A 26,919-nucleotide genomic window follows, 5' to 3' on the forward strand; every position below is an offset into this window, starting at 1 on the left:
GGACAGGAACTGTGTCAGCTTGGAAAGTTTTCAGCCATTATTTCTTTGCATACCATTTGGGCTCTGACCTATTTCTCCTCTCCTTCTGGGACTCTGATGACACAGATGTGAGATCTTTTGTTATCTTCCCGTAGATTTCTGAGGCTCTGGTTTTTTTCTGTTTCTTTTTTTGGTGGTGTTGTTGTTTGTTTGTTTTTTCCAGTCTATTTTCTCTCTGTTGTTCAGATTGGGTAATTTCTATTATTCTGTCTTGAAGATCTCTTTTTCCTTTATCCCCTCCATTCTGATGATGAGCCCATACATTGAGTTTTAAATTGTGGTTATTAATTTTTCAGTTCTAAATTGTCCATTTGTTTCTTCTTTGTATATTCTATTTCTTTGCTGAAACTTCCCATTTCTCTGCTAAGACTTTCTGGTTTTTCATTTGTTTGGAATGGATTCATAATTGCCATTGAAACATTTTTATGACTGCTTTAAAATCCTTGGCAGATAATGTGAACATCTGATTCACCTTAGTGTTCACATCTGTTGATTATCTTGTCTAATTAATGTTGGGGTTATCCTGGTTCTTGGTATGAGTGATTTTTCATTGAAACCTGGACATTGTGGGTATTATACATCTAAATATTGTGTTTTAGCAGGTCTCTTCTGACATCACTCTGTTGGGGAAGGGAAAGCACTGTGTTGTTACTGCCAGGTAGGAGTGGAAGTCCAAGTTCCCCAGTCAACCTTGATTGACACTGGTGGAGGGGGAGGGTCTCCTTGTTACCACTGGGTGTGAATGAAAGTTTTGCCTCCCCACTAGGCCTCCCTTGATACCACCATGTCTGGAGGTGTAGGAGTGCCCCATTACTGCTCCCCACATTGCTTCCACTGACACCACGGGAGTGGTGGCTTTGTTACCACTGGGCATTGTAAAAGTTCTGACCCTCCAGTAGGCCTCCTCTGACACCACCTCAGCAAGGAAGGAGTGATGCCTCATTACTGCTGGGTGGGGGTGGAAGCCCAGGCTCCCCAGTGTGGTGGTGGGGGGTAGGATTTGGGATGCCTCACTACAGCTTGGTAAGGGTAGTCTTGGCTCCTGATGGGTGTGGCTTCTTCCAGAAGAAGTCCCAAAACTATTCTGACACTGAAGTTTTTCAAACAGGTGAAAGTCTGTCTGTACTTGGCTCCTTATCTCCCCTCAACTCTAACCCTGTATTTATTTTTGTCATCAATGTGTTTGGACATGAGTTGGATAATCTTTATGACACCGGTAGGTGCAGGAAGAGCTGAATTTATTTTTGATCCTGATTTAAAGGATAAGTATAGTTCTATTTATAAGACTAGATAAATCATGACTCTGTTATGTGACTTTTTATTGTATGCATAGGTTATGTGGCACTAACGATATAAATGAACTACATATTCCTAAATAGTTCAGATTAACTATTTAGTTGTTTAAAAGGAGTTAAATTTATTTTCCTATAATTGATGGTACTTACGTAAGTATTAACACAGTGTTGCTACAAATGATGCCCTAACTAGTCCATAATTTGACTCAGTGTAACACAAATTTTATACATTTTTAAAACATTGATTTATCTATGCATATATTAGTCAAATCAACTTGGTAAATTAAAATTATTCTCCCCAGCTCCTAGTGTATTAAGTTATAATTATGAAACAAGAAGCAGTACTGAGAGATATAAGGTTTAATTTTAGAATAAAGAAGGAGAGATGTAGCAATGTTGGGGTTATATGCACAAACAAAAAGTATATTAGGACTGCCTATGTGTTGGGCTTATAGGGAGGTTGGGGAGGGATAAGGAGGAAGTGATTGGTAAACTGACGATCAACACATTTAGAACCCAGAATGTGGAAAGCTAGAAAGGATTTTAGAAATACGAACCTTCCTATTTTTTTTTTTTTGAGGCCTTTCAATATTATGTGTCTGGCACTTTACCTACCTTATGGCATTTAATCTTCAAAATAATGTTGTAAAGTGTTAAAAAGATTTATCTTCTCTTTTTCACAGATGAGGGAACTGAAGCTCAAATTAGACTAACTTGTTGAAGGTCACCCAGCTATCAAGTGGCAGAGTTAGGATTCGAACCTAGATCTGCATGATTCCACAGTTCATGCTCCTTTGGCTCAACTGCTCTGCCTTCTATATGGGTTTTCAGATTCACTTTTCATAGAAATAATTGTTATAAAATCATCTATCCCACTTCGCCATTTCTCTCTCCAGTGAAGGACCTAAACCTTAGAGGCTACAATACCTATTGTACATACATTTATATGATATAAACTATGCAAGACCTAAAAAATTACACAGTGATATAAGGACTATGTTACTGTATAAAAATTATCTCATGCTTCATGGTGGACTGTAATTGGACTAGACACAGAGTTCTGGCTTAGAGGATAAGTAACTTTCCCAAGGACACACAGCCTGTGCAGAGTAATAATTTGCATCCAGGTCTGTCTGACTTCGATCCCACACATTGCATCCACTCCATGCAGTTCTGCTGCTATTACCTAGTAATGATTATGTAGTGAGAAAGAAGGTTTTGAGGGGTTGGAGGTGGGCAGCCTTATAATTCTTGGAAACGGCCTGAGTCAAGAACCACCAGCTCCAGGAAGACTGCCAAATACTGGCAGAATTTCTATCTCTGCTTGTGCAAGTCTAAGTGTGTGTGTGTGTGTGTGTGTGTGTGTGTGTGTGTGTGTGTGTGTGTGTGTGTGTATGGTGGTTTGTGGGGGGAGATAGTGGCGTCAAAATCTCCTGGGCTTTGAAGGTCATCTGTTGTGAGAAAGTTTACAATGCATGTGCTAATTTAGCTGCAGAAAATATTCAGCCCTGTATACTCACCCATTCAAGTAAAATGGAAGGACTACCATAAAGAGTGGAAGAGGTGTTTCAGAGAAAGTAATTAAACCTGAAATATAATCCATATAAAACTATAGTTTGTTAGTCTAGTTACTAGTCTCAGGGGAACAATTTAAAACTGTGTGCAAAATCAGTTGGGATTTCCATAGCTTCTCACTGAATACTGCTAGGATTACTGAGTCAGCACTGAATTGTCTTCCTTATAGTTTAACATCCAAGTTGAATATACCTTGTTTATTGGTTACATTATTGAAAATATAGAGTCCACGTCTATAAAGGAAACCTTGTCTTCGTATGTCCATTAATTTTTCTCCTATCCCTGAAGACCGGAGGTGTGCCCTGTAACAGATCTGTTATATGAGACATATCTTATTAAATTTGTCTTTTGAACAGAGTAATAGACCGAAGGCATGTTTTCTTTTTCTCCCAATTGTACTATGGATTGAAAGGCAGACTAGTGACTTTTATTTGCATCTGTGACGCGGTCAGAACAAGAAAGTGTTACTGTTGTGTAAGACATGCTGTGGGAGGTAGAAAAGGGTTTTCTGGGCTGCAAGCTTCGCTGACTATCTTAATTATGCCTTCTCTCAGGCCTGTCTACAAGCAGCCCGAACTCTTCCATGAAGGCCCCACTGAGATCAGAGCAGTAGAAACCAACATCCTGGAGATCTCGCTTAACAATTTTTCGTCATTGCTTTTTCTTACAACACTATAATGAACTACTGATAAAACACAGGTAGCATGAAACTTTGGACCCAAAGTGCCGCCAACAGACCTTTGGCGGTGGGGAGCTATGGTCAGCGAGCCAGACCCCCGTGGGTGACTTTTCATTCCCTCCAGCCGGGGGTCAGGGGACCTTTCCCCCTTCACTTGCGGCGCGAGCAAGGGGATCGGGGCCGGGAGCGCACGCCTGGCCTAGGGCGGCGCCTGAGCCGCGGAGCAGGGGGCCAGCAGCCACTGCCCGAGTGCGCTCCTCCGCGCGGAGGCCATTACTTCCAGCGGTGCCAAAAGTGTGCGCCTTCTTCGGAGGGCGGAGGTCAGGGGCCGTGCGCCGCCTCCCGGCGACGCGACCCTTATCAGGCCCTCCGGGGCCCGGGACCCCCGAAGCGCAGGATGCCCGAGCCGCGATCTGGGCCCACCACCTAGCCCCTGGGCAAGCAAAGGCCGTCCATGGTGTCCTCGCTCACTGCTAGGGCCCGCCGCGGGCGGTGCCGGACCTCGCCCTTCCCCACCGCTCCCCTCCCCCTCCCGAGCCCGCCGCAGCTCCCGAGGTGACACGGCCCGGACCCTCCATTCTCTGCCCCAGTGTATTTAACTGGCACAACCTAATCGGCTGCTCCCTCTCGAGGACAAACCCTTCCCTCGGACGGACGGGCCCAGCAGCCAACCACCGGCCAGAATTGGCGTGCGTCCCGCTCCCTGTCGGCGGGGGCCTCGGTGGGCGGGGCTCGGGCAGCTAGCAAGTTGAGTGGAGCCACGGCTGACGTGAGTCAACAAAGGTCACGTGAAGCGAGCGGGCCACGCTGATTGGCGGCGCCGGCCGGGTGGGGAGGGGGGGTCACGGCGGCGGCGTGGGGTTCGCTGTGTGACACAATTACAACAACTTTGTGCTGGTGCCGGGGAAGTTTGTGTCTCCAACGAATCCCCCCCGCGTCCCTCAACCCCGCACGCTCCGGCCATTCCCGCCATCTCCGCCCGTGGCTGCCCCTCGCCCGCTCCCGCGATGTGACCCTACAAGCCGAGCCGCCGCCGCTGCCGACTCGGGGGCTCCGCAGCCCCTGCCGCCGCCGCCTTCACCGCCGCCGCGTTGGGATTTTTCGTCGCTGCCGCCTGCGGCGGAGGAGGAGGCGGCGATAAAGTTGGTGTGCCGGTCCCGCGCGGAGATTGGGGGCGTCGTTGTGGGCCCCGGCCCGGGGGGAGGTGTCGGCGTCGGAGTTGTGAATTCGCTGCGTTTCCATGAAATCCTGCGGAGTGTCGCTCGCTACCGCCGCCGCTGCCGCCGCCGCCGCCGCCGCTTTCGGTGATGAGGAAAAGAAAATGGCGGCGGGAAAAGCGAGCGGCGAGAGCGAGGAGGCGTCCCCGAGCCTGACAGCCGAGGAGAGGGAGGCGCTCGGCGGACTGGACAGGTACAGGCTGCCGTCACCCCCCAGGTCGGCTCCGGACGGGTTGGCGCCGCTCTCCGGGGAGGCCGGAGCGCGGCTCGCCTCTGGCGGCGGCGGGGCGAGCACCTTGGCTCGGCGCTCTCGGTGCTGTAGCCGCCGCCGCCGCCGGGGCCTCGGGCTCGGGCAGGGATGGGTCGGTCGGTGGTGCTGTCGGACCTTTAACGAGCCGCGTGTGTCTCTCTCCACAGCCGCCTCTTCGGTTTCGTGAGGTTTCATGAAGATGGCGCCAGGACGAAGGCCCTGCTGGGCAAGGTAAGGCAGCTGCGGGCCGGAGCGCGGACACGGTCTCCCTGGCCGGCGCCCCGCTCGCCCCGACCCCCGCGGCCCCGCGGCCCGGCCGGCGCTCATTGTGGCCGCGAACGAGGGCCGAGGGGCTTCCGGAAAACTATTTCCTGCTTCTGCTCCCCCCCTCCCCCCCCGCCCCCCACACACACCCCCGGATCCCTCTCTCGCTCCCTTGCGAAATCGCCCTCTTCTCTCGTAGCTGGAGGAACAGAAACGGTAGCGCTTTGGGGCCGAGCTCAACTGGGTCGACAAAACTGCCTGTTATTTTACGGCTTTGGGAGGGGCGACCGATGATCGCTCCGAGGTGCCTGTTTAGGGTCAAGGGCTTGTAAATGTGTGCAGATTTCCCCGCATTTCCGACTGACTTTCCTCCCGTGGTTTTTATTCTTTTCCTCCTGGAAGGCTGTTCGGGAAGTCTACTGTTAGTTAACCCAACGTTTGGGGCTTTCTTGTGTCCCCGCTCCCAGAAGGGGGAAGTTGCACGTAGTTTAGGGCGGTGAGGAGTTTGCATGGGTCTGTTGACATGCATCTCGAGGGGTATGGTGTTTTACCTGAAGTTAGGTGACTTGTTTACTTTTGGGGTCTTTCGGCCATAGAAATCCTGCAGTTACTTGTGAATGTGTTTTCTTCTTGGAGCCTCGTTTCCTGCGTGTCTGGCAGGGGAGGCCAGGGGGGGATTCGGGGTGCAGTTTCTGTTTATTTGTGTGGAAAGTTGTTGGCACTGTCATTTAGTTAAGTAATGGCTGCTCCTGTCGGCCCAAGATGGCGGGACAGGGTGGGAGGAGAAAGTGAAGGGGGGGGTTTGGGGGAGGGAGGAGAGGTAAACATGGAAATAAATAGTAGCGATGAATAGGCCTCTCCTTCGGATTGTGTAGCTCGGTGGTGTTTAATAAAGATTATCCAAGATTATTTGCATCTAGAATTCTTGTACCTTTCTCAAGCTTGGAAGCAGCATTCATAAGCCTGGTAAATGCTTATCAACCTGTAGCACATTTAGTTACCCATCCGTAAGCTATTGAACAAAGGCACTGGAGTCTCGATCTGTCTGCATCAGTTTGTGTCTCTTGATCAAAATCTGATCGAAATGATATTTGTATGCTTGCTTCTTAATTGGGACCGTGAAACTTGGAGTGTGCTGGGATAGGTGTTGCATCCATTAGACATTTGCTTTTCTAGCTGAAATCAGTGGCTTTGCATTTGACACCCAGCTTTATTGTTGCAGTTGAGAAGGAAGTTTGAAATGACTAAAGCCTTGCATTTTATTCTTAAGTTGATTAAAAAAAAATTGAGTTGTCCCTAGTTTTTGTCTGTAGTTTGGTTTAGGAGAGTCACTAATACCTTTTATCTGTAATTACACATATGTTTTTGTTTCAAAATAACTTAAGTGTAAGGGGTTTTGAATACAAATAATGACCAGAAAGCTAAACTGAAATAATCCTTTTCAGTAAGCCCAGTCCCTTTGACCCATAGAGAAAAGTTGAATTAAACTTTGACTATGTTAAGTATTAATTGGCTTCATTAAAATTATTGCTGGAAAAATGAATAGCGACTAGCTCTGAAATGATTTAAGCATAAATGACCTAAGCCTTGAAAATTTTTTTCAACCTGACTACTTAAAATATTTTCTTTAAAAATACTTCACTACTGTCAAAGTTGTCATTCCAAAAGATTAAGCAAAATATTTAAATTTAAGGAGCATTATTTTATTTTGGAGTGATCATTGCCGATCTAATAGGAGGTTGGTAAAATTGTTTGCAAAGATAATACATTTGGAAAAGTTTGGCCAAGGCTACGGCTTTTGGTTATGGTAATGAAGAAATAAATGGAATCTGATGTTTTACGTGGATAATGTGTAAAATGCTAGTTGATTTCATGTCTCAGAATGCTTGTATTTAGGTGGATTCACAGTGGATTGTGCTTAACATTGTATTTCAGATTGTAATATTGAACCCTGCAGTTATTATGCACTACTGAGTTTAAATTGTAAAAGAACTGAACATTTTCATGTATTTTTTTGTGCAAGTGCAATACTTTCTTGATGTTTGAATACAGCAACATCTTGTAAATGAGAAACTTGCGAAGATTCATTATGTTTTGTGGAAGAATGAAGCCTTCATAAAATACTGGGTAATTTGGTTACTAAATGTTTTGTGGAACTAAGGAAACAAGGTTCTTCATTACTTCAGACCCCATGCTTGTGAGGTCCTACCTATTTAGGTCAAGGCTTCTTAGCCTTAACATTAAAATAAAACATTCTAGAGAATGTGCTTGCAACCGCATGCAATTCATGGTTGCGTCCTTGTGAGCTCGAACATACCAGTGAAATGTGTAATGTAAAGCTTGATATTATATAACCTCGCACCATGTGTTTGAATTGGATTCTGAATAGAATGAAGGAGCTGGAGTCCTGCTATAGGAAGTATTGAATTATTTAGTGTCATCCATCTTTTGCACAGCCGTGGTAAACAGTATGTTTTTTGTGGAATGTTGAGCTGTGTTAGTTTCAGAATTCTTATTGTCTGAAAGTCTTAAAAATAAGAGTTGGCTTTTCTTTGTTGGGGTAGGTTCCGGCTACTTACCTAAGAGCAGATACTGGAATTAAATAACTCCCAGGATTCTCTTTTTAGCGATGACTTTTCTCATTACCACCCCCCCACCCCGACCCCCCAACAAATTTAGTCTGCACCTCGTATAACTTTTTTTTTGACAGAAATTTAGCTATTACTACTTGCTTTCAAAAATTCTTATTCCTATATATTATTGGATCTTCTTTCAAGTTTTTAAAGTTAAATTAGTAGGTTTTAAAAAAGGTTAACTCTTGACTTAAAAGATTTGGAAAGTTTAAAACACTTAATAACAACTGTCTCTTACTTGCCCCTAAACTCGTATGTACCTTTTCTAGGTGAGAATACTTTGTCTAAACTGCTGATTTCTCTTAGTCTCTGAATGCATTTGTGAGATTAATTTATATTGGAGTCATTGAAAGAATTTTTGTTTGAATGATTGCCGTTTGATATACAGTGCTTGGGGTTTTGGATGAAAAAGAAATTAGTAATACAGTATATTATTTTGCAGTAATACCTTTAAAATATTTTTAAAAGATTGTAAACAGCAAGTGGTTGCTTAATCAGAGTTCTTGAAATATAGCTGATCTTGATTACTTTTCTCTTTAAACTAATGCTGACCATCTTTTGGTAACATAATTCAAGATTCTTATTTTTTTAATTATAGTGGAGTTACTGAAAAGTAATTAAGAAGTGAAACATTTTAACAGAAATTAACTGGTGACACTTTTGGTACATTTTTGAAAATCTTTTGGATTAATCTTGTTTTCAGTTAATAAGGATTTGAGTTAAAAAATAATATATAGTAATACATAGCATGAATATAGTAATACTATATGTATTTATAGTAGTTATATAATGCTAAAGGGTTGGGGAATCTTTCGTCAGGGAACTATTGCTAACATACATAGTTGTTCACTTTGAAGTATCTATGTCATTTTTATGTTTGTATTAAATTATCTTATTGGGATTTATTTTTCTTTTGTAATTCTTTTAATCAATAGAAAGATTATGTAGAATACCTAGAAGTAATTATGGATTGTTTACCATATTAAAATGTATGTGTCTAAAAAAAATAAAATGTATGTGCTTTTTTCCCTAGGAGATAATTAGTATGAAAATAGTTGGAATTTAAAATTTTGGGGGCAGTGGAAGTAGTTTAAGGTCCATTAAAGCATGTATTTTCCTAAATTTGGTTCACTTGCATGTAGATGGTAAGGAAAAATTATTAGGTTAGTTGTAGAGGTGGCTTTTTTATACTATAATATTTGGATGTTGATGTTTAAAATCATGCTATATTACGTGTGTGTTTTGTTTGCCGGCACTTAAAGGAATATATTCATTTCCAGTGCTAAAGGAGATTAGTGTTTGGGTTACAAAAGTAACCACAGAATAATGTCATACTTTTTTGTTTGAAAATTAGGTCTTTAATATGATGCATCTTAAAAAGTATTTTCTAGTTTGGAAAGTTGTCTTGTAAACAATTATAGTCATTATTAATTACCGGGACAAAGTCTCATGCAGTTACTATACATTTCCTAAGATTTTGATACATTCCTGGTAATAAAGCTATAGTAAGAGATTATAGAAAATGCTTGCTTATCTGGCCACACATTAGAATTGCAGGAATATATAAACATGTGCTTTTTAAGTTCTGAACCGCCCCTCCCCCCCGCCCCGCCCCAATAGCTCTTTCCATAGACTCGGTTACAAATTGAAATGACTAGGGGACATTTGGCTGCCACTTCTATATATTTCAGGTTGTTAAGAAAAACTGCGTGAGAGATGAGTTGCTGTGATGTAGATGGTAAAGTGGAATGGTGGGCCATGCACTTTGAACCAAGGTGAAGGTTCAGTGCTTGGCTAGCTACAGAGTAAAAATATCTTTTTCTGACTTGATTATGTAACATTTAGTTTTTATTTATGTAATACCAGTATTATTTTGCAGATTTGAAAAGGTTTTTTTTGGTTAAGTTTATTTTACTTTGAAACTCATTTTGATGCTTTGAGCTCTTTGAAATTGATGTTAGTGACTGCATTATTAATATTTTTTAAATGTATCCAGAGAACTAATTTATGTTACAAAAACACCACTAGATTGTCTAAGAATTGAAATGGTGGTTAGGTTATTTAAGATCCACATGTATTTGTAGACTAGTTAATTAATGGAGTTTATTTAATGAATACATAACTGACAGTCTTACGTACTCATACTGAAGCTTCACATATAATTGTATCAGTTTTCTATACTGGTTTGTAATTTGTCGATAGTAAATTAGAGCAACAAATATTTGAGTACACTGAATGCAAGTCTTCTATGCAGGGAATATGAAGATAACATAGATATCCCTTGTCTGCATTGAAAACTTACAGTTCCCTAAAAGGGTGAGATACAAGTATAAGGATGACTATCACAGAAACATCAGTGGCAGAAGAAAAGTGTGAAGTATCCTGAAAGCTTATGATAAAGGTCAGTTTAACAATTTACAAGTTAGAATGGCTCTTTCTTTTTTTGCCACCCATAAAAAACATTGATTAGCCAGCATGCACAAAAGCAGTCACAGGAACCTGTTGGTGAAGCTTGACGACGGAAGTCCCAGCTCTTTGTCCTCGTAGGTAGTCTATCAAGGACCTTGCTGGAAAGGTGCTTTGGAGGCACATGTAGCTGTATGTTAGCAGCAGTAGGCGTTAGCCCCAGAATCACCTGATCAGTGGTGGAACACAGGGCTGAATGGGACTCTTAGAGTATGTGTGCACTCTGGAGAGTATTGGGATCCTGGATTTGCTGATTCTTAGACCCTGTTCATGCAGAGGTGGAGACGCCTTTACAGTATTTCTAGCCAAGCCACGTTAACTTGGACATCGTTTATTTCACTGATGAAAATTTACTTCTGACATGCCTTATGCTACCTAATACATTCTCCTGACTGAAGTAAAGGCAGGAGAACCATTACCTCTGTAGAGTGCTGTCATGGCTCCTGTCTTCCTCATGTCTCTCGTTTTTAGATTTAACTATTCTGGACTGTGTATTCCTGATTTGGGAATTTCAAATGTTAACTAACAGCCCCTGGATTTTAGATTATTGGAATTAACTTCAAAAGTTAACTGATAGTTGCTAGGTTAAAATTAATGAAAGCACATGAGACTCACTGTATCCTGATCTGTATTTCATTTAATTTTTTTCTTAAAACATTTAATGAGAATTTATAGAACATTCTGTGTCAGACATTGAAAACTCAATTATTTCACTCAGTTTTTGTAATATGAGTTGAATGGGGGGGGATTCACGTTTGTGAGATCATTGCACAGTGGCTTCTGGGCTAGCTGAATTTACAGATAGCCTTTTCCATTTATCTAGGCATATGTTTCAACAAATTATGCGCTTTGAACACCAGACCCCAGAAGAGAAAGAAAGACCCGGCTCTTAGCTCCTCATGCTGGGGACACTTGTGATCTGCACCTCCCTTCCCTAGATGGGTAGTGCTGGAGGTGGGCAAGATGTTGATGGCTCCTGCAAAAACACTATTTGCTTTCTTGGATCCCCATTTTCAGTTAGTTTACTCTTGGGGCAGTTGTAAATTGAGTTTCAAAGTTCTATCCTAGATTGGGCCTCAGTAGAAGGTCTCTTGTTAATAGGGTGGGGCTTATTTCTTGATTGTGTTTCTTGGAGATGGTGTTTCTTGACTTCTTTATCAGCAAGGAATCTTTTAATTTTGTTTAGGAGCACATGATTTAAAATCAGATTTTAGCTTTTAGCATATGTTCAAAGGTTTATCTGCTGTGTGTTCTGTCCCTCTCTGATCTCATTTTGTAGTAGTATTTACCTTTGTTATGAGTTCCTAACTTGAGATCCTTGAATTGAGTGTTCATGGGTCAGTTTAGGAAATTCTCTGACAAAGTTTTGGAAGGATACTCAAGAAGTATTTGAATAATGATCATCTTGGAGTACAAAGCGGCTCTAGGGTGAGGAGGAGGGGAGATTTTATTATTATTTTTTTATTTTTTAAATTTTGATTTATTTTATTTATTTATTTTGGCTGCTTTGGGTCTTCCTTGCTGCACGTGGGCTTTCTCTAGTTGGGATGAGCGGGGGCTGCTCTTCGTTGTGGTGCGCTGGCTTCTCATTGCGATGGCTTCTGTTGTTGCGTAGCACGGGCTCTAGGCGTGCGGGCTTCAGTAGTTGTGGCACGCAGGCCCAGTAGTTGTGGCTCGCGGGCTCTAGAGCGCAGGCTCAGCAGTTGTGGCGCGTGGGCCCAGTTGCTCTGCGGCACGTGAGATCTTCCCGGACTGGGGCTCAAACCCGTGTCCCCTGCATTGGCAGGCGGATTCTTAACCACTGCGCCACCACGGAAGCCCCAGGACGGGAGATTTCAAACAGCTTTCTGTACCACTGTGGGCTTTTTTTGTTGTTGCTATTTTAACCATAGACATGCATTACCTTAAAAATAATAAAATAAGCACACTGATAGTGAGTATGCCAGAATTATATTTTGGTTGATTAAAGATGGATTTTATGCTACGGTGTGTAGTTAGAGATACCTGTGAACACCTTGTTGTCAAGTTGGGATACTTCTCGTCTTGATGGTCCTTCAGTGGGGATAGGGGTAAATGAAGTAGAGGTGTGTACCCTATTTGGTCCTATTTCTTTCTTTTTGCTGCCCTCACCCTGGTCCTATTTCTTTGCATTTTATTTACATGGCTTTGTTATAGTAGCTGTACTCATTCTTCATTTTGGTCTTTAGCATCTGTTTCATTGATGACTTTATTTTTGGGCCTGAGTTGGCCCGGGCTTACATTTGGGACCTAATTAAAAACTGTAACCTGGAAGGGTGGGAGTAATCTCTTATTTAGACAGTTTTAGGTTTCTCAGCCAAGTTATGGCTGTTTGCCACTTTCTTGTATAAGGTTTTGTTTATTTTTCTCTTACCTATTTCTTCCTTTTATTATATCTTTTCTGTATTTCTCTACGTTGCTAAGACTGACATCATTCTGTTGTGAATGTGTTCCTGTATTCTTTTTGTGGTTGTGTCTGTGGTAGTATTTTGTCTGTGTTAGAGTAAATAAAAGATGCTACTGCTAAGTTTATTCTCAGGAAGAAGGTTGGGCTTTGTTATAGTCAAGAGTATTATATGAGGTCATCTAATTTATTTTAATTTAGAACAATGGAAGAAACCTTTTTAGATAAAGGATTGTTTTTAAACTAGATCTATTACATTATGTTCGTTAGATCTTTCTCTTTTTAAAAAAACAGTGTATTAGGGAAGATTTCCAACATTTTCAAAAGCAGAGAAAATCAACCAACCAACCCTCACCAGTCATTACCCAGCTTCAACAATTTTCAACTCGTAACCAGTCTTGTTTCATCTGTATTTTGCGTCTCACTACCATTATTGTGAAGGAAATCTCAGATATCAATCACATCATTTAATCCGTAGATATTTCAGTTTGTCTCTGAAACATAGCCACAGTGCCTTTATTACACATAAAATAAGTTCTTAATATCAAATATCCATGGGCCTTGATTTTTTTTTGCCATTTGGAAGCTAAGAATTAGTTGCTTGGGAAATGAGTAGAAAACATATTTAGCTGAATATATGTGAGTTAAGTTTGTATCTTAATATTGTGGTAGAATTCTGTAATAGAATATTACATAATATGTGACAGAATTTTTCCTAAGAACTTTATGAATCTTAGTTGCTTGAGTCTGTTTGGATAGTTTATATATTTAGGGAAAATTTATTTATTTAAAAAATTATTTTAGGGCCTCCCTGGTGGCGCAGTGGTTGAGAGTCCGCCTGCCGATGCAGGGGATACGGGTTCGTGCCCCGGTCTGGGAGGATCCCATATACCGCGGAGCGGCTGGGCCCGTGAGCCATGGCCGCTGGGCCTGCGCATCCGGAGCCTGTGCTCCTCAACGGGAGAGGCCACAACAGTGAGAGGCCCGCATACCGCAAAAAAAAAAAAAATAAAAAAATTATTTTATTTATTTTTGGCTGCGTTGGGTCTTCGTTGCCGTGCGCGGGCTTTCTCTAGTTGTGGAGAGCGGGGGCTTCTGATTGCGGTGGCTTCTCTTGTTGCGGAGCAAGGGCTCTAGAGTGCAGGCTCAGTAGTTGTGGCGCACGGGCTTAGTTGCTCCACGACATGTGGGATCTTCCCGGACCAGGGCTCGAATGTGCCCCCTGCATTGGCAGGCAGATTCTTAACCACTGCGCCACCAGAGAAGCCCGGAAAATTTGTTTTTAAGATACAGTAGTTAAGTGTTTTAGATTTTTGAATTTCAGGTGTCAGAATGAGAAGTAGGAAAGCTTTTACTTTGCTTGATTGATTTGTGAGACGTTTGCTGAACTGCTGTGAGTGAGGGACTGTGCCAAGTCCTGGGGCAACAAGTAATACTTGGCCTCTGCCCCTGCAGTCTGTGGAGAGAGATGGACAGACGGAGTGACCATATGATATAGTAAGTACCATAATAAAGGTACATGCAAAGTGCCATGAGCTCTCAAATGATGGAGCAATTAAAACATTTAAAACTTTTGATTAGGGGTAATTTAAGCTATCCACACAAATTCCCAATGTTTTGGAGCAGTTAGTTTAGACTGGAGAAGTGGGCAAGAGAAACTGCACAAAAACGTAATGACATTTTGGCCGTGGTTATCAAACACGAATAGAAAGAAGTTGAGCAAGAGGAAAAAGAAGGTAGAGTTGGAGGTATGAAATTAAATGGTGTTTGAAGAATTGTGAATAATTTAGTGTGGACAGAGAGAGGGTAGGGTGTCTTAGTGGGATTGGGAGGAGGTAATTGAGCATGTGAAGGCCCCCATCACTGTAGGCCATAGGAGGTTTTGGGGAGTTATTGAACTCAACTCTCTAATCAGGGGAAGTGACATGACCAGAAGTAGATTTTCTGGGAATATTATTGGCTACAGTGAGGGATAAAGTGGAGGGGAAAGGAACCTAGTTGTGAAGTACCGATGGATAGATAGCACCGCATGGATTTTAGAGTAGAATTCTGCTTCTGCCACTTATTGGATATATGATCTTTGGGCAAATTATTTCATCTTTCAGAGGCTCAGTTTTCTCATCTGTAAAAGGGAAGTGGTAATAGATTTCTGGCAGGCTATTGCATTTTGTGTTAGGAAAAGAAGATGTGTAAAGTGCCTGGCATTGGGCCTGGTGTGGAAGGTGCTCAGTACAAGATATATGTTATCATCTTGGAAAAGACAATTTTTAAAGTGAGGCTGTAGTTGAGAAATGAGGGGGGAGATAGAGGCAGATTTGAGATCTCTTGAAAACATCCTTCCCTGACTTTCCTAACATCTGACTACTTTGGCTTTCTTGCTGCATCTCTGACCACATCTCAGTCTCCTTTGCAAGGAGATTCTGTTCTAGATCTTTTTTACTCTGTCTGCTCCCAAGTTGCATGTGTACTTGACTGCCACTTGATTACTTCACCTGGGTATCTTGAAGGCATCTTAAACTGAACATATGCAAGCTGAATTTATGATTGTCTTTGATGTTCCTTGTCTTAGTAAATAGCGCTTACCACTACCCTTGCCAGAAACCTTAGAGTCATTTTTAACTCCTCTTTTTCTTAACTTATCACATCCTAACAGTCACCGTATCTTGACGTTTCTACATCTTAAATTTCAAATCTGTTTGTTTTTCTCCATCCTCGCTGCCACCATTCTAATTGCAGCCATGATCCTATCTTTCTTTTGAAATACCTTCATGCAGCTTTTTTGAATACACAGTGAATACTTGCGCAGAATACTTGTGCAGAGTACAAAATTGAAAAGTTACACAAAGGATGTTGCAGTAAAAAGAAAATCTCTCTTCCACACCATCTCCCAGTTATTTAGTTCCTATTCTCAGGCAGCCATTGATAACAGATTTGTTGGGTAACTTCATATTTCAACACCTGTATATTCTGTTGTATTTTTTTCCCCACACAAATGAGATACTGTATACAAGTTGTTAAAATGCTTTGTTAATTTTGCTGCTTGCCATATGAAAATATTACTTGTTTTTATATCAAATTGTCTTGGGTTTGAGAGTTCTTTCATTCAAGCAGTGAGATGTTGGTGAGGTGATCGGTTTGGGTGATGAAGTTGTTTTGATTTTGAGGTTCTGTTACTCCTTTTATATAGGGTATAAAAGGTAGAAATTCTTCAACATGCAAAAGTTTTAATTGAAAGTATGTTCTCATGTGTTTTACTAAGATAGCAGTTGCTTAATTTTATATGCCGTGAACTGTCAGTTGGAATAAGTGGCAAAATTTGCCTTCACATTTTGGTTTTATTGGTATGACTGATTATCAGTCTCCGTGAATACTAATTTAATTTACTTCCCTGAATGTTTAAAGAAGTAGCCATAGTTTATACTACTTAATATCTTATATCTATTGATTATAAGGGTGCTGGGGGAAGAGAATGTGGACTGATCCCTAGAGAACTTACTGCTCTAACTGGAAAAATAGGTGTCAGCACATACTCCCGTAACATAGTTAATAGGCTTTAGAATTGTTCCTCAGCCTGGGTGCTCAAAATGCTGGCTTGATTGGGAGGCTGTGTGATATAGTGGGAAGAACAGTGGATCAGAAAACTGAAGACTGGTGTTTGAGTCTGCTGCCTACTTTGTGAAGTTGCTTAATTCTTTTTTTTTTTTGCGATACGCGGGCCTCCCACTGTTGTGGCCTCTCCCGTTGCGGAGCACAGGCTCCAGACGCGCAGGCTCAGCGGCCATGGCTCACGGGCCCAGCCGCTCCGCGGCATCTGGGATCTTCCCGGACCGGGGCACAAACCCGTGTCCCCTGCATCGGCAGGCGGACTCCCAACCACTGCGCCACCAGGGAAGCCCGCTTAATTCTTATGGTCCCCAGTTTCACCGTCTGTTAAGATGAGCGGCTAGGGATTAAGAATTTCCAAAGTGACTATTTAGCATCAGAATTCTAGGTGGTGGTTCATTTGAATTTTTAGGATTGACTCATTTCGTAAAGATTTTGACCCAGAAGGAGGGCACAGTTCTGGATTGTAATTTTCTTTGATTTCAGCCTCAAGGCTTCAAGACCAGAAACGAATGCAGGCACATAATGGAACTGAGAGTTGTATGTTTTTGTTAGTCTCACATGATAAATTATTCAGTTAGTCTTTGATTTGAAAGTTGGCCTTATTTATTAATGGTTAGTGTTTTGACTTCTCCAAATTATTTATTTCTTATAGTTGGGGTAGTTATTTCTTAGGTCAGATCTGATGTTTCTAATTCTAGAAGATGGGTATAATCACTGTGTATTTACCTGTTTCCTAGGAACTCATGACAGGGCTAAATGAATTCTCAGATGTGAATTGATAAGAAATGTCATATTAGATATGTACTGTTAGGTACTGGGCATTTGTGTGTTACAAGGATGAGTAAGGCCCCCTCAGTTTCCCTAAAAGTAGCAAGAATTGGCATTGAGGCATTTTCTGATCTATTGAATGTAAACTTTTATTGTCGAATTTTGCTCTGTGTGTGTGTGTATATGTGTATGAGTATATTATGATTATATTTTTATTGTAAGGCTGTCAGTTAAAAAGATAGACTTGGAGTTTGTAAGTTAGATTCAGGGTATAACTCTTAAGGGGAAATGTTTTTTGTAACACTTTTTCAAAGTATTTATCTATAAATGGATAGATAAATGAAGTGGGTCTTCTGTCATTGAAGATGTTCAAGTTTGCTGATTGACACTACTTGGCCAGGATGTTGTAGACAGCATTCAGATATCAAAGGATAACATTTACTGTTATCTGTAAAGATTATCCAACCGTTTAATAGTCATGATTCTGTGAGAAGAGGTAGCTGGCTCCTGAAAATCTGAAGGAAAAATGGAGTCCTTACTAATCTGATGTATGTTTTTCGGCTCTTGCTTTGTTTTTTTGCACTTCGTTGTCCTTACAGAAGTGGTCAAACAGGTGACAGATTGGCTATCATGAATACATTTCTGTAAATGGAAATTTTTTTCTATTGCCTTTTTAAAAATTGACTTTATTTTGAAATAATTGTAGATTCACCTTGCAGTTGTAAGTAACAACAGATCTAGTACAATATCACGACCAGGATATTGACATTGATACAGTCAAGGTACAGACAGACCTGTTCATCACCACAGGTATCCATCATGTTGTCCTTCATAGCCATATTCTCCGCACCCCCCCCCAGTTCCTAACCCCTGGCGAGCACTGATCTGTTCTCCGTTTCTATAGTTTTGTCATTTGAATAATGTTATATAAATAGGATCAACAGTATGTATCCTTTTGGGATTACCATTTTTCACTCAGCAGAACTCCCTGGAGATTAATCCAAGTTGTTGTATGTGTAGTTTGTTCCTTTTTATTGCTGAGTATTATCCCATGTTATTGATGTACCACAGTTTCTTTAACCATTTACCCATTGAAGGATGTCTTGAGTTACTTTTAGTCTTTGGCTATTGCAAATAAAGCTGCTATGAACATTCGTGTACAGGTGTTTTTGTGAACATAAGTTTTCTCTGGGATAAATGCCCAAGACTACACTTGCTGGTAGTTGCTTGTTTAGTCTTATAAAAAAATGCCAAAGTATTTTCCAGAGCAGCTCTACCATTTTACATTCCCATCAGCAGTTCCCACCAGTGTTCTGGCTTTGTTGCACCTTTGCCAGCCTTTGGTGTTATTACTGTTTTTTATTTTCCACATTCTGATAGGTGTGTATTGATAGCTCATTGTGGTTTTATTTTGCATTTCCCTAAAGGCTAGTGATGTTAAATATCTTTCATGTCCTTATTTGTCATCTGAAGAGCCTCTTGGGTGAAATGTCTACTCATGTCTTTTGGATTATTGATTTGAGACCTTTCTTTTTCTCTGATGTACAAATTTAGTGCTATAAGTTTTTATTTCAATACTACTTTAGTTGTGTACCACATATTCTTATATGTTGTATTTTCATTCAGTTTTATGTCTTTTTAAGTTTCCTCTTCAGGTTTCCTCTTTGATCCATGGAGTATTTAGTAGTGTGTTACTCAGTTTCTAAATACGTGTTTGGAGATTTGGCGATTTTCCTGTTTTCACTGTCACTGATTTTTAGCTTGATTCCTTTATGATTAGGGAATTTACTCTAATTTTCATTCTCTTAGTTGACATCTGTTTTATGACCCAGGATATGGTCTATCTTGATAGCTGTTCCATGGGTGCTTGAAATGAATGTGTATTCTGTTGTTGGATGGAGTTTTAATATACATGAGAGTTAGATCTTATTGGTTGATTGTATCGTCCAGTTCTTCTATATCCTTGCTGATTTTCTGTCAGGTAGTTCTGTCAATTGCTGAGAGTGTGGCGTTGCCAAGTTTCCAACTATAATTGTGGATTTGTCTGTTTTCCTTTTATCAGTTTTTGCTTCTTGTACCTTGAGGTTCTGTCATTTGTTGTGTACATATTCAGGATTGTCATGTCTTTTGGTGGGCTGTTCCCTTTATCATTATGTACGATCTCTTTTGGTCTTGCTAAAATTATTAGTAACTTTACTTGCTCTGAGGTCTACTTTATCAATAGTAATATTGCTATGCTTCCTTTTCAAAAAAATTAATATTTACATGTTTTTTTTATATTTTCACTTTACCTGTTGTATTTAAAGTGATTTTTTTTTTTTTTGTGGACAGTGTATTGCTAGATCATTTAAAAAAATCTACTCTTGCCTGTCTCTTTTAATTGGTGTATTTAGACTATTTACACTTAAGGTAATTATTGATATGTTAGAGCTTAAGTGTGCTGTTTTATTATTATTATTTTTTGTTTGTTTCCTCTTTCTCATTTCTCTGTTTCTTGTTTCTTACCTCCCTATGGGTTATCTGGATATATTTTTTGGATTCCATCTTGATTTGTAGTGTTTTTAAGTGTGTCTCTTTGTACAGATTTCTTAGTGGTGGCTCTGGGGATTGGAATATTCATATGTAATTTATCACCATCGTCTGGTATGGATGTTTTACTACTTGGAGTGAAGTGCAGACCTTTACTTTCATTTAGGTCTTTTTGCCCTCTCTCTCTTTTTTAAAAAAATAAATTTATTTATTTTTGGCTGTGTTGGGTGTTTGTTGTGCGTGAGTTTGCTCTAGCTGCGGAGAGCAGGGGCTACTCTTCGTTGCTGTGTGCTGACTTCTCATTGCTGTGGCTTCTCTTGTTGCGGAGCACGGGCTCTAGGTGCGCGGGCTTCAGTAGTTGGAGCACGTGGGCTCAGTAGTTGTGGCTCGCAGGCTCTAGAGTGCAGGCTCTGTAGTTGTGGTGTACGGGCTTAGTTGCTCTGTGGCATGTGGGATCTTCCTGGACCAGGGATCGAACCCTAGTCCCCTGCATTGGCAGGTGGATTCTTAACTACTGCACCACCAGGGAAGTCTTGCCCTCTTTCTTTTGAAATGTAATTTTCTAAAGTGTTTTCTTTCTGTAACATGGAACATCACACCAGATGGTATGATATATTTTGCTTCAACCAGCAAATATGATTTAATGAAACTCATGCATTGTATAATAGTCTTATTATACTTACAATTTTACCTATTCCAATGTTCTTTTTTCTTTCTGAAGTCCCAGCCTTCTGCTTTCATTTCCTTTCTTTTTAGAGAACTTTTTAAGTCATCCTTTCAGGGTAACTTTGCTAGCAACAAATTCTCTTAGTTTTTCTGAGATTGTCTTTATTTCCCTTCATTCCTGAAGGATATTTTTGCCATATATAGAATTCACAAGGTACAGTTCTTTTCTTTCAGCATGGGAAAAATGTGCTATTTCCTTCTGTTGTCTATAGTTTCAGATCAGAAATTTTCTGTCATTAGAATCTGTGTTCCCCTGTAAGTAATGCATCATTTTTCTCTGGCTGCTCTCAAGAATTTTTCTTTGTCTTTAGTTTTCCGATGTTAAGTTATGATGTATTTTGGTGTGGATATCTTTAGTTTTATTTTGGGGTTCTTCCAGTTTTTACTTTCTGTGGTTAATGTGTTTCACCAAAGTTTGGAAGCTTTTAGCCATAATATCTTAGAATACTTTTTCAGTCCCACCTTCTCTTCCTCTGGGACTCTGGTAAGAATCTTAGCTCTTTTGTTTTTGGCTTATAGGACCCTGAGGCTGTTTTTGCTAAACCCCCCCCCCCCCCAGTCTATTTTCTCTTTTAGGTTGGCTAAATTCTATTGATCTGTTTACTGTCTCTGTTGTCTGTCACTTCCATTCTACTGTTTAGTTCATCCAGAGAATTTTTATTTTGGTTGTTGTATTTTTTAGTTTTATAATTTCCATTTGGTTCTTCTAAAATAACTTTCCTGAGACTTTCCATTTTCTAACTTGTTTCAAGAGCAGTTGTAATAGCTTGCTGAAGCATTTATGTTGACTACTTTAAAATCTTTGTCAGATAATTCATCAAAACCCTGGTTCATCTCAGTGTTGCATCTGTTGATAGTTTTCTCTCTTCACTTTATACTTTCCTGGCTTTTGGTATGGTGAGTGATTTTCAGTTGTACCCTGGACATTTTGGTTATCATGTTATGAGAACTCAGGATCCTGTTCCTTTTTTTGTAGTAGGTAATCTTGTTGAGGTGTAGTGCCAGGACTGGGTGGCTGTGTATGTTCAGCTTCTGACTGAGCCCTACTGACAACCACCCTGGTAAAAGTAGAGCACTGAATCATACTGTCTTGGTGCAGACTGATGGGATGCAAGTTCAGCTCTCCCCTTGTCCTCACTGATAATCTTCCTGGCAAAAGTTGGGCACCAGTTTACACCACTTGGTTTCCTCTGAGTGGGGGGTGTAAGATCAGCTTCCTGATGGGTCACGCTTCTCAGCAAGAGAGAAGTGGAGGGCTAACTCACACCACTCTGAGGCTGCAGGATGGAGCAGAAGCTCCCCACTTTTTACCACTTCCCCTGAGTTGAAGCCAAGTGGTGGGTGGTGGAAGCTCAGTTCTCTCTGGGCACAACTGGCACCCAGAGAATGGGTGAAGCGGATTGTCAGCTGCTTCATCTTGCTTGGCTTCTTTATTCAGTCTCACTGCTGGGTGGGTGTGGAGGTTCAGCTCTCCACTGGTCCCTACTGACACCAGGGATGGGGGGAAAGTGGACTGTTAAGTGGCTCCAACTCACACCGCTTTGTTCAGGTAGGGTGCTGGTTCAGCTCCTGTCTGGTTCCTGCGGATACCAGGCCCCTGTGTGTGTGTGTTCGTTCAAATGTAGTGGTGATTAATCCTGCCTCACACAGCTTTGTTAATTCTCCTTGCTGCTGGGTGGCCCAGCTTGCCCTTGACCCTGCTGATACTACCTTAAATGGGTGAATCTGAGCACCCCTTGCTTCCACTGGGTGTGGGGTGTAAAGAAAGGTAAGCTCCTTTTTCAGTTTTGCCATAACCCAGCACAGGGGTATTGGAGCACCACCCTGGTTCTGCAGGGCCTGGAAGATCTGCTTTCTACTCAGCCTCATCCATACCACCCTGGCAGGGAAACTGGAGCACCCCCGCGTAGGGGATAGAAGATCAACTGCCTATTTTGTCCTGCCAACACTACCCTGGTACGGGACTCGGATTGACACCACCTGCTCCCCCACTCTGGCTGAGAGGAAGAGGGTATGGAAGATTAGCTGCATGCTTGACCTCGCTGAAACTGGAGGGTTTGCATGGAGGGTTTTCCATTGGTGTTTGGCTGGCGTATGGTGGGTATTGCTAAAAAGGTTTCTGTTGGTAAGCTACTTTTTTCCCCCGTCCTTTGGCTAGGAGGAAAAGGCTTTTCTTGGGGCTTTTTTGCCTGTGACTTTGGTGGTACTGGACTGGGGGTTTCTGAAGCAGCACCCTGTCCTGGAAATATGGAAGGTAATAAGAAAACCCAGGGAACTCACTGCCTCGTCATTCCTCAAGTTCTGATGTCTCTAGGAATTCCGCTGCCTTTTTCCCCATCTTTTAGATACTTCCTATGCTTGATTGTTCGTTTACATCCAGGGTTTTTTAGTTATAAGAGGGAGTACCTGAGAGAAATGAAGCTACTCCATTTTGGTGGAGTTGGAAGTCTTCAATTGACTTTTATAGTAATTCAGTTTGGATTGTGAAAATTTTTACGTAAAGATATTCTGTCACATGAAGTTAGGTCTGAAAAAAATCAAATTTATAGGGAAATCTTAACTTTTGACAGTATCAATCAGTGATCATAACATATCTCCATTACAAAGCTGTTTCCTTGTATCAGGGCTTGACCTATAGCTGTATTATTTTGGGGACAAGATTTAAATAACTACAGTGCTTACTTTTTTTTTTAAATATAAACTTATTTATTTATTTATTTATTTTTGGCTGTGTTGGGTCTTCGTTTCTGTGCGAGGGCTTTGTCTAGTTGTGGCAAGCGGGGGCCACTCTTCATCGCGGTGCGCGGGCCTCTCACTGTCGCGGCCTCTCTTGTTGAGGAGTACAGGCTCCAGACACGCAGGCTCAGTAGTTGTGGCTCACGGGCCCAGTTGCTCTGCGGCATGTGGGATCTTCCCAGACCAGGGCTCGAACCCGTGTCTCCTGCATTAGCAGGCAGATTCTCAACCACTGCGCCACCAGGGAAGCCCTACAGTGCTTACTTTTGACATCAAATGCTTTCTGTTATATTCTTTAAGGGAAGCATATATTTACATGTATGGAGAGAAACTGAAAGATAAGCTGGTTTATAGCAGAATGTCACTGTTTTGGTTTGCCATCAAATAGCAGTAACTCTTTAGATCCCCATGACAAATATACCAGTATAAACAGAACATTCTACTTCTTTTGCCATATTAACGCCAGCAAAATAACAAAATCCCTTTCCCAAATTTGAAAACGCTTAAAATAGACAGCATGATTCAGAAGTTTTTAGGAGAAGAGAGGTGGTATAGAGATCTTTACCTATTCAAATGAATAGGCAAGTGAAAACTTAGGAGGTAGGAGGCCATCAGCCCATCTGAGGCAGAGGATAACTGTAATTTCAGCAGTGTCCATGTTACAGAATTCTACAATTTTAAAATGATGGGCTTTTCATAAGTTATTCCACCTCTCAAATTCTGTGATTTTTGTCCTTTTTGTTGTTCTTTCCAACTTGCTTTAGTGCAATTTGTATAGAAACTGAAATTTGATTTTTTTATTTTTAAAGGAAAAATCTCCTGGAAAAAAGAAAAAGCCCTTTAACATGAGTTTCTCTTTTTTTTTTTTTGCGGTACGCGGGCCTCTCACTGTTGTGGCCTCTCCCGTTGTGGAGCACAGGCTCCGGATGCGCAGGCTCAGTGGCCATGGCTCACGGGCCCAGCTGCTCCGTGGCATGTGGGATCTTCCCGGACTGGGGCACGAACCCGCGTCCGCTGCATTGGCAGGCGGACTCTCAACCACTGCGCCACCAGGGAAGCCCAACATGAGTTTCTCTTAAAATAAGTTTAGCTATTTATTCTGTTGCTTTAAGAAATGAGTTGATTTTTATTTTCTGTGTAATATGCTAATCCTAATAAGGAATGGTAAATATTGTGCATTCTTTTTGACTCATAAGCTATTTTGAATTGTGTTGTTTATTTCCATAAATTTGTGAATTTCCCCCATTTTTTTGTTACTGATTTCTAATTTCATTCCATTTTGGTCAGAGGGCATAGCTGTTAGATGATTTTAATCCTTTTAAATTTATTGGTACTTACTTTGGTTTATCCTGGAGAGAATGTTCCATGTGCACTTGAGTAGAATGTATTTTCTGCTGTTGTTGGGGGGAGGGTTTTATAGGTGACTTTTAGGTCTTACTGGTTTACAGTGTTCTTCAAATCTTCTATTTCCTTATTGATCTGTCATCAGTTGATTATTGAAAGTGGAGTATTGCAGTCTGCAGGTATTATTGTTAAATTGTCTATTTTTTTTCAGTTCAGCTTTTGTTTCAGGTATTTTGAGTTCTATTGTTATGTGCATATTTGTTTCTAAGGTTATATCTTCTTAATGAATTGGCCATAGCATGTTCTTTGTCTCTACTAAACAGTATTTGTCTTAAAGTTTATTTTGTCTGATGTTAGTATAGCCACTCCAGCTCTGTTTTGGTTACTGTTTACAGTATATATTTTTACATCCTTTTAGTTTTATCCTATTTTTGTCTTTGAATCTAAAGTGTGTCCTTTTCAGGAAGCATATGGTTGGATTGTGCTTTTTTATCCATTTTGCCAATCTGTGCCTTTAATTGTAAGAGTATTTAATTCATTTACATTTTATGTGATTACTGATAAGGTAGGATTTACATCTGCCATTTTGCTATTTGTCTTCTCTGTGTCTTCTGTCATTTTTATTCTCTATTCCTCCACTTCCAACATTTTCCTGTGTGTGTGATATTTTCCAGGGTAAGATTCTGATTCCCGACTTTTTTTTTTTTTTCAATTGGAGTATAGTTGATTTACAATGTTGTGTTAGTTTCAGGTGTACAGCAAAGTGAATCAGTTGTACATATAGGTTATTGCAGAATACTGAGTAGAGTTCCCTGTGCTATACAGTAGGTCCTTATCAGTTATCTGTTATATATATAGTAGTGTGTATTTGTTAATCCCAATCTCCTAATTTACACCCCCCCTTCGCCTTTTGTAACCATAAATTTGTTTTCTGCATCTGTGACTCAATTTCTGTTTTGTAAATAAGTTCATTTGCACCATTTTTTTAGATTCCACATATAAGCGATATCATATGATATTTGTCTTTCTCTGACTTACTTCACTTAGTATGACAATCTCTAGGTCCACCCATGTTGCTGCAAATGGCATTATTTCGTTCTTTTTTATGGCTGAGTACTATTCCACTGCATATATGTACCACATCTTCTTTATCCATTCCTCTGTCAGTGGGCATTTAGGTTGCTTCCATGTCTTGGCTATTGAAAATAGTGCTGCAGTGAACATTGGGGTGCATGTCTCTTTTTGAATTATGGTTTTCTCTGGATATATGCCCAGGAGTGGGATTACTGGACCATATGGTAGTTCTATTTTTAGTTTTTTAAGGAACCTCCATACTGTTCTCCATAATGGTTGTACCAATTTGCATTCCCACCAACAGTGCAGGATGGTTCCTATTCCTCCACACCCTCTCCAGCATTTATGTTTGTAGATTTTTTGATGGCCATTCTGACCGGTGTGAGGTGATACCTCATTGTAGTTTTGATTTGCATTTCTCTCATGATTAGTGATGTTGAGCATCTTTTCATGTGCTTTTTGGCCATCTGTCCAATTCCCTTCTTGTTAATTTTATCTTTTTTTTTTGTATTTTAAAGTGGTTGCCCTGGGAACTTAGAACCAGTTCTGATTAGTACCAACTTAATTTCAGTGGTATGCAAAGACTTTGCTTCTGTGTAATTCCTTTTCTTCCCCCCTCCTTTGTGCTGTTACTGTCATATGTTACATTTTTATACACTGTGTTCCCATCAGTACAGCTATATAATTATTGCTTTACGGAGTGTTTTTAAGTCACAAAGGAGAAAATTAATTTAACAAACCAGAAATGCATTTATACTCCCTTTTATGTTTACCCAGGTAGTTACCTTTCATGGTGCTCTTTATTTTTTCTTGTGGGTTTGAGTTATTGTCTAGTATTCTTTCATTTCAACATGAATGGCAACCTTTGTATTACTTGCATGCAGCACGTGTCAGCTAGTGGCAAATTCTTAATTTCTCCTGCATACTTAAGGATAGTTTTTTTTTTGGGTATAGAATTACTGGTTGACTGTCTTTTCTTTTTAGCACTTTAACATGTCATCCCATTGCCTTCTGGCCTCCATGGTATTTGGTGAAGAAATCAAGTATTAACTTTATTGAGGATCCCTTATATATGATGAGTCACTTCTTACTGCTTTCAAAATTCTATGTCTTTTTTTGTTTTTGTTTTTTTTTAGTTTGACTGTAATGCTTCTTAGTGTGGATCTGTTTGAGTTTAATTATTTGGAGTTCATTGAACTTTCTGGCTGTGAGATTATTATTTTTAATTATTGAGTTTGGAAAGTTTTATTCTTTAAATACTTTTTTTTTTTCCCTTTCTCAACTCTCCTTCTGTGG

At 40.7% G+C, this 26,919-nt stretch overlaps 1 protein-coding gene across 8 annotated transcripts in view; it reads left to right on the forward strand.

Annotated features, from left to right (window-relative positions):
• Positions 1-4,154: 4,154 nt before the first annotated feature.
• Positions 4,155-26,919, forward strand: part of KDM6A (lysine demethylase 6A) — a 207,013-nt gene continuing 184,248 nt past the window's right edge. For 7 of the 8 annotated variants that reach the window (XM_082609054.1, XM_082609056.1, XM_082609055.1 and 4 more), the window contains exons 1-2: positions 4,155-4,998; positions 5,223-5,286. In XM_082609054.1, the coding sequence (XP_082465180.1) occupies positions 4,829-4,998; positions 5,223-5,286 (234 nt within the window). In that variant the 5' untranslated portion in view covers positions 4,155-4,828. The remainder of the gene's footprint in view (positions 4,999-5,222; positions 5,287-26,919) is intronic. The other variant, XM_082609061.1, reaches the window with a different exon arrangement.

Source organism: Mesoplodon mirus (assembly GCF_964341445.2).
Source record: "Mesoplodon mirus genome assembly, chromosome: X".
Lineage (NCBI taxonomy): Eukaryota > Metazoa > Chordata > Mammalia > Artiodactyla > Ziphiidae > Mesoplodon > Mesoplodon mirus.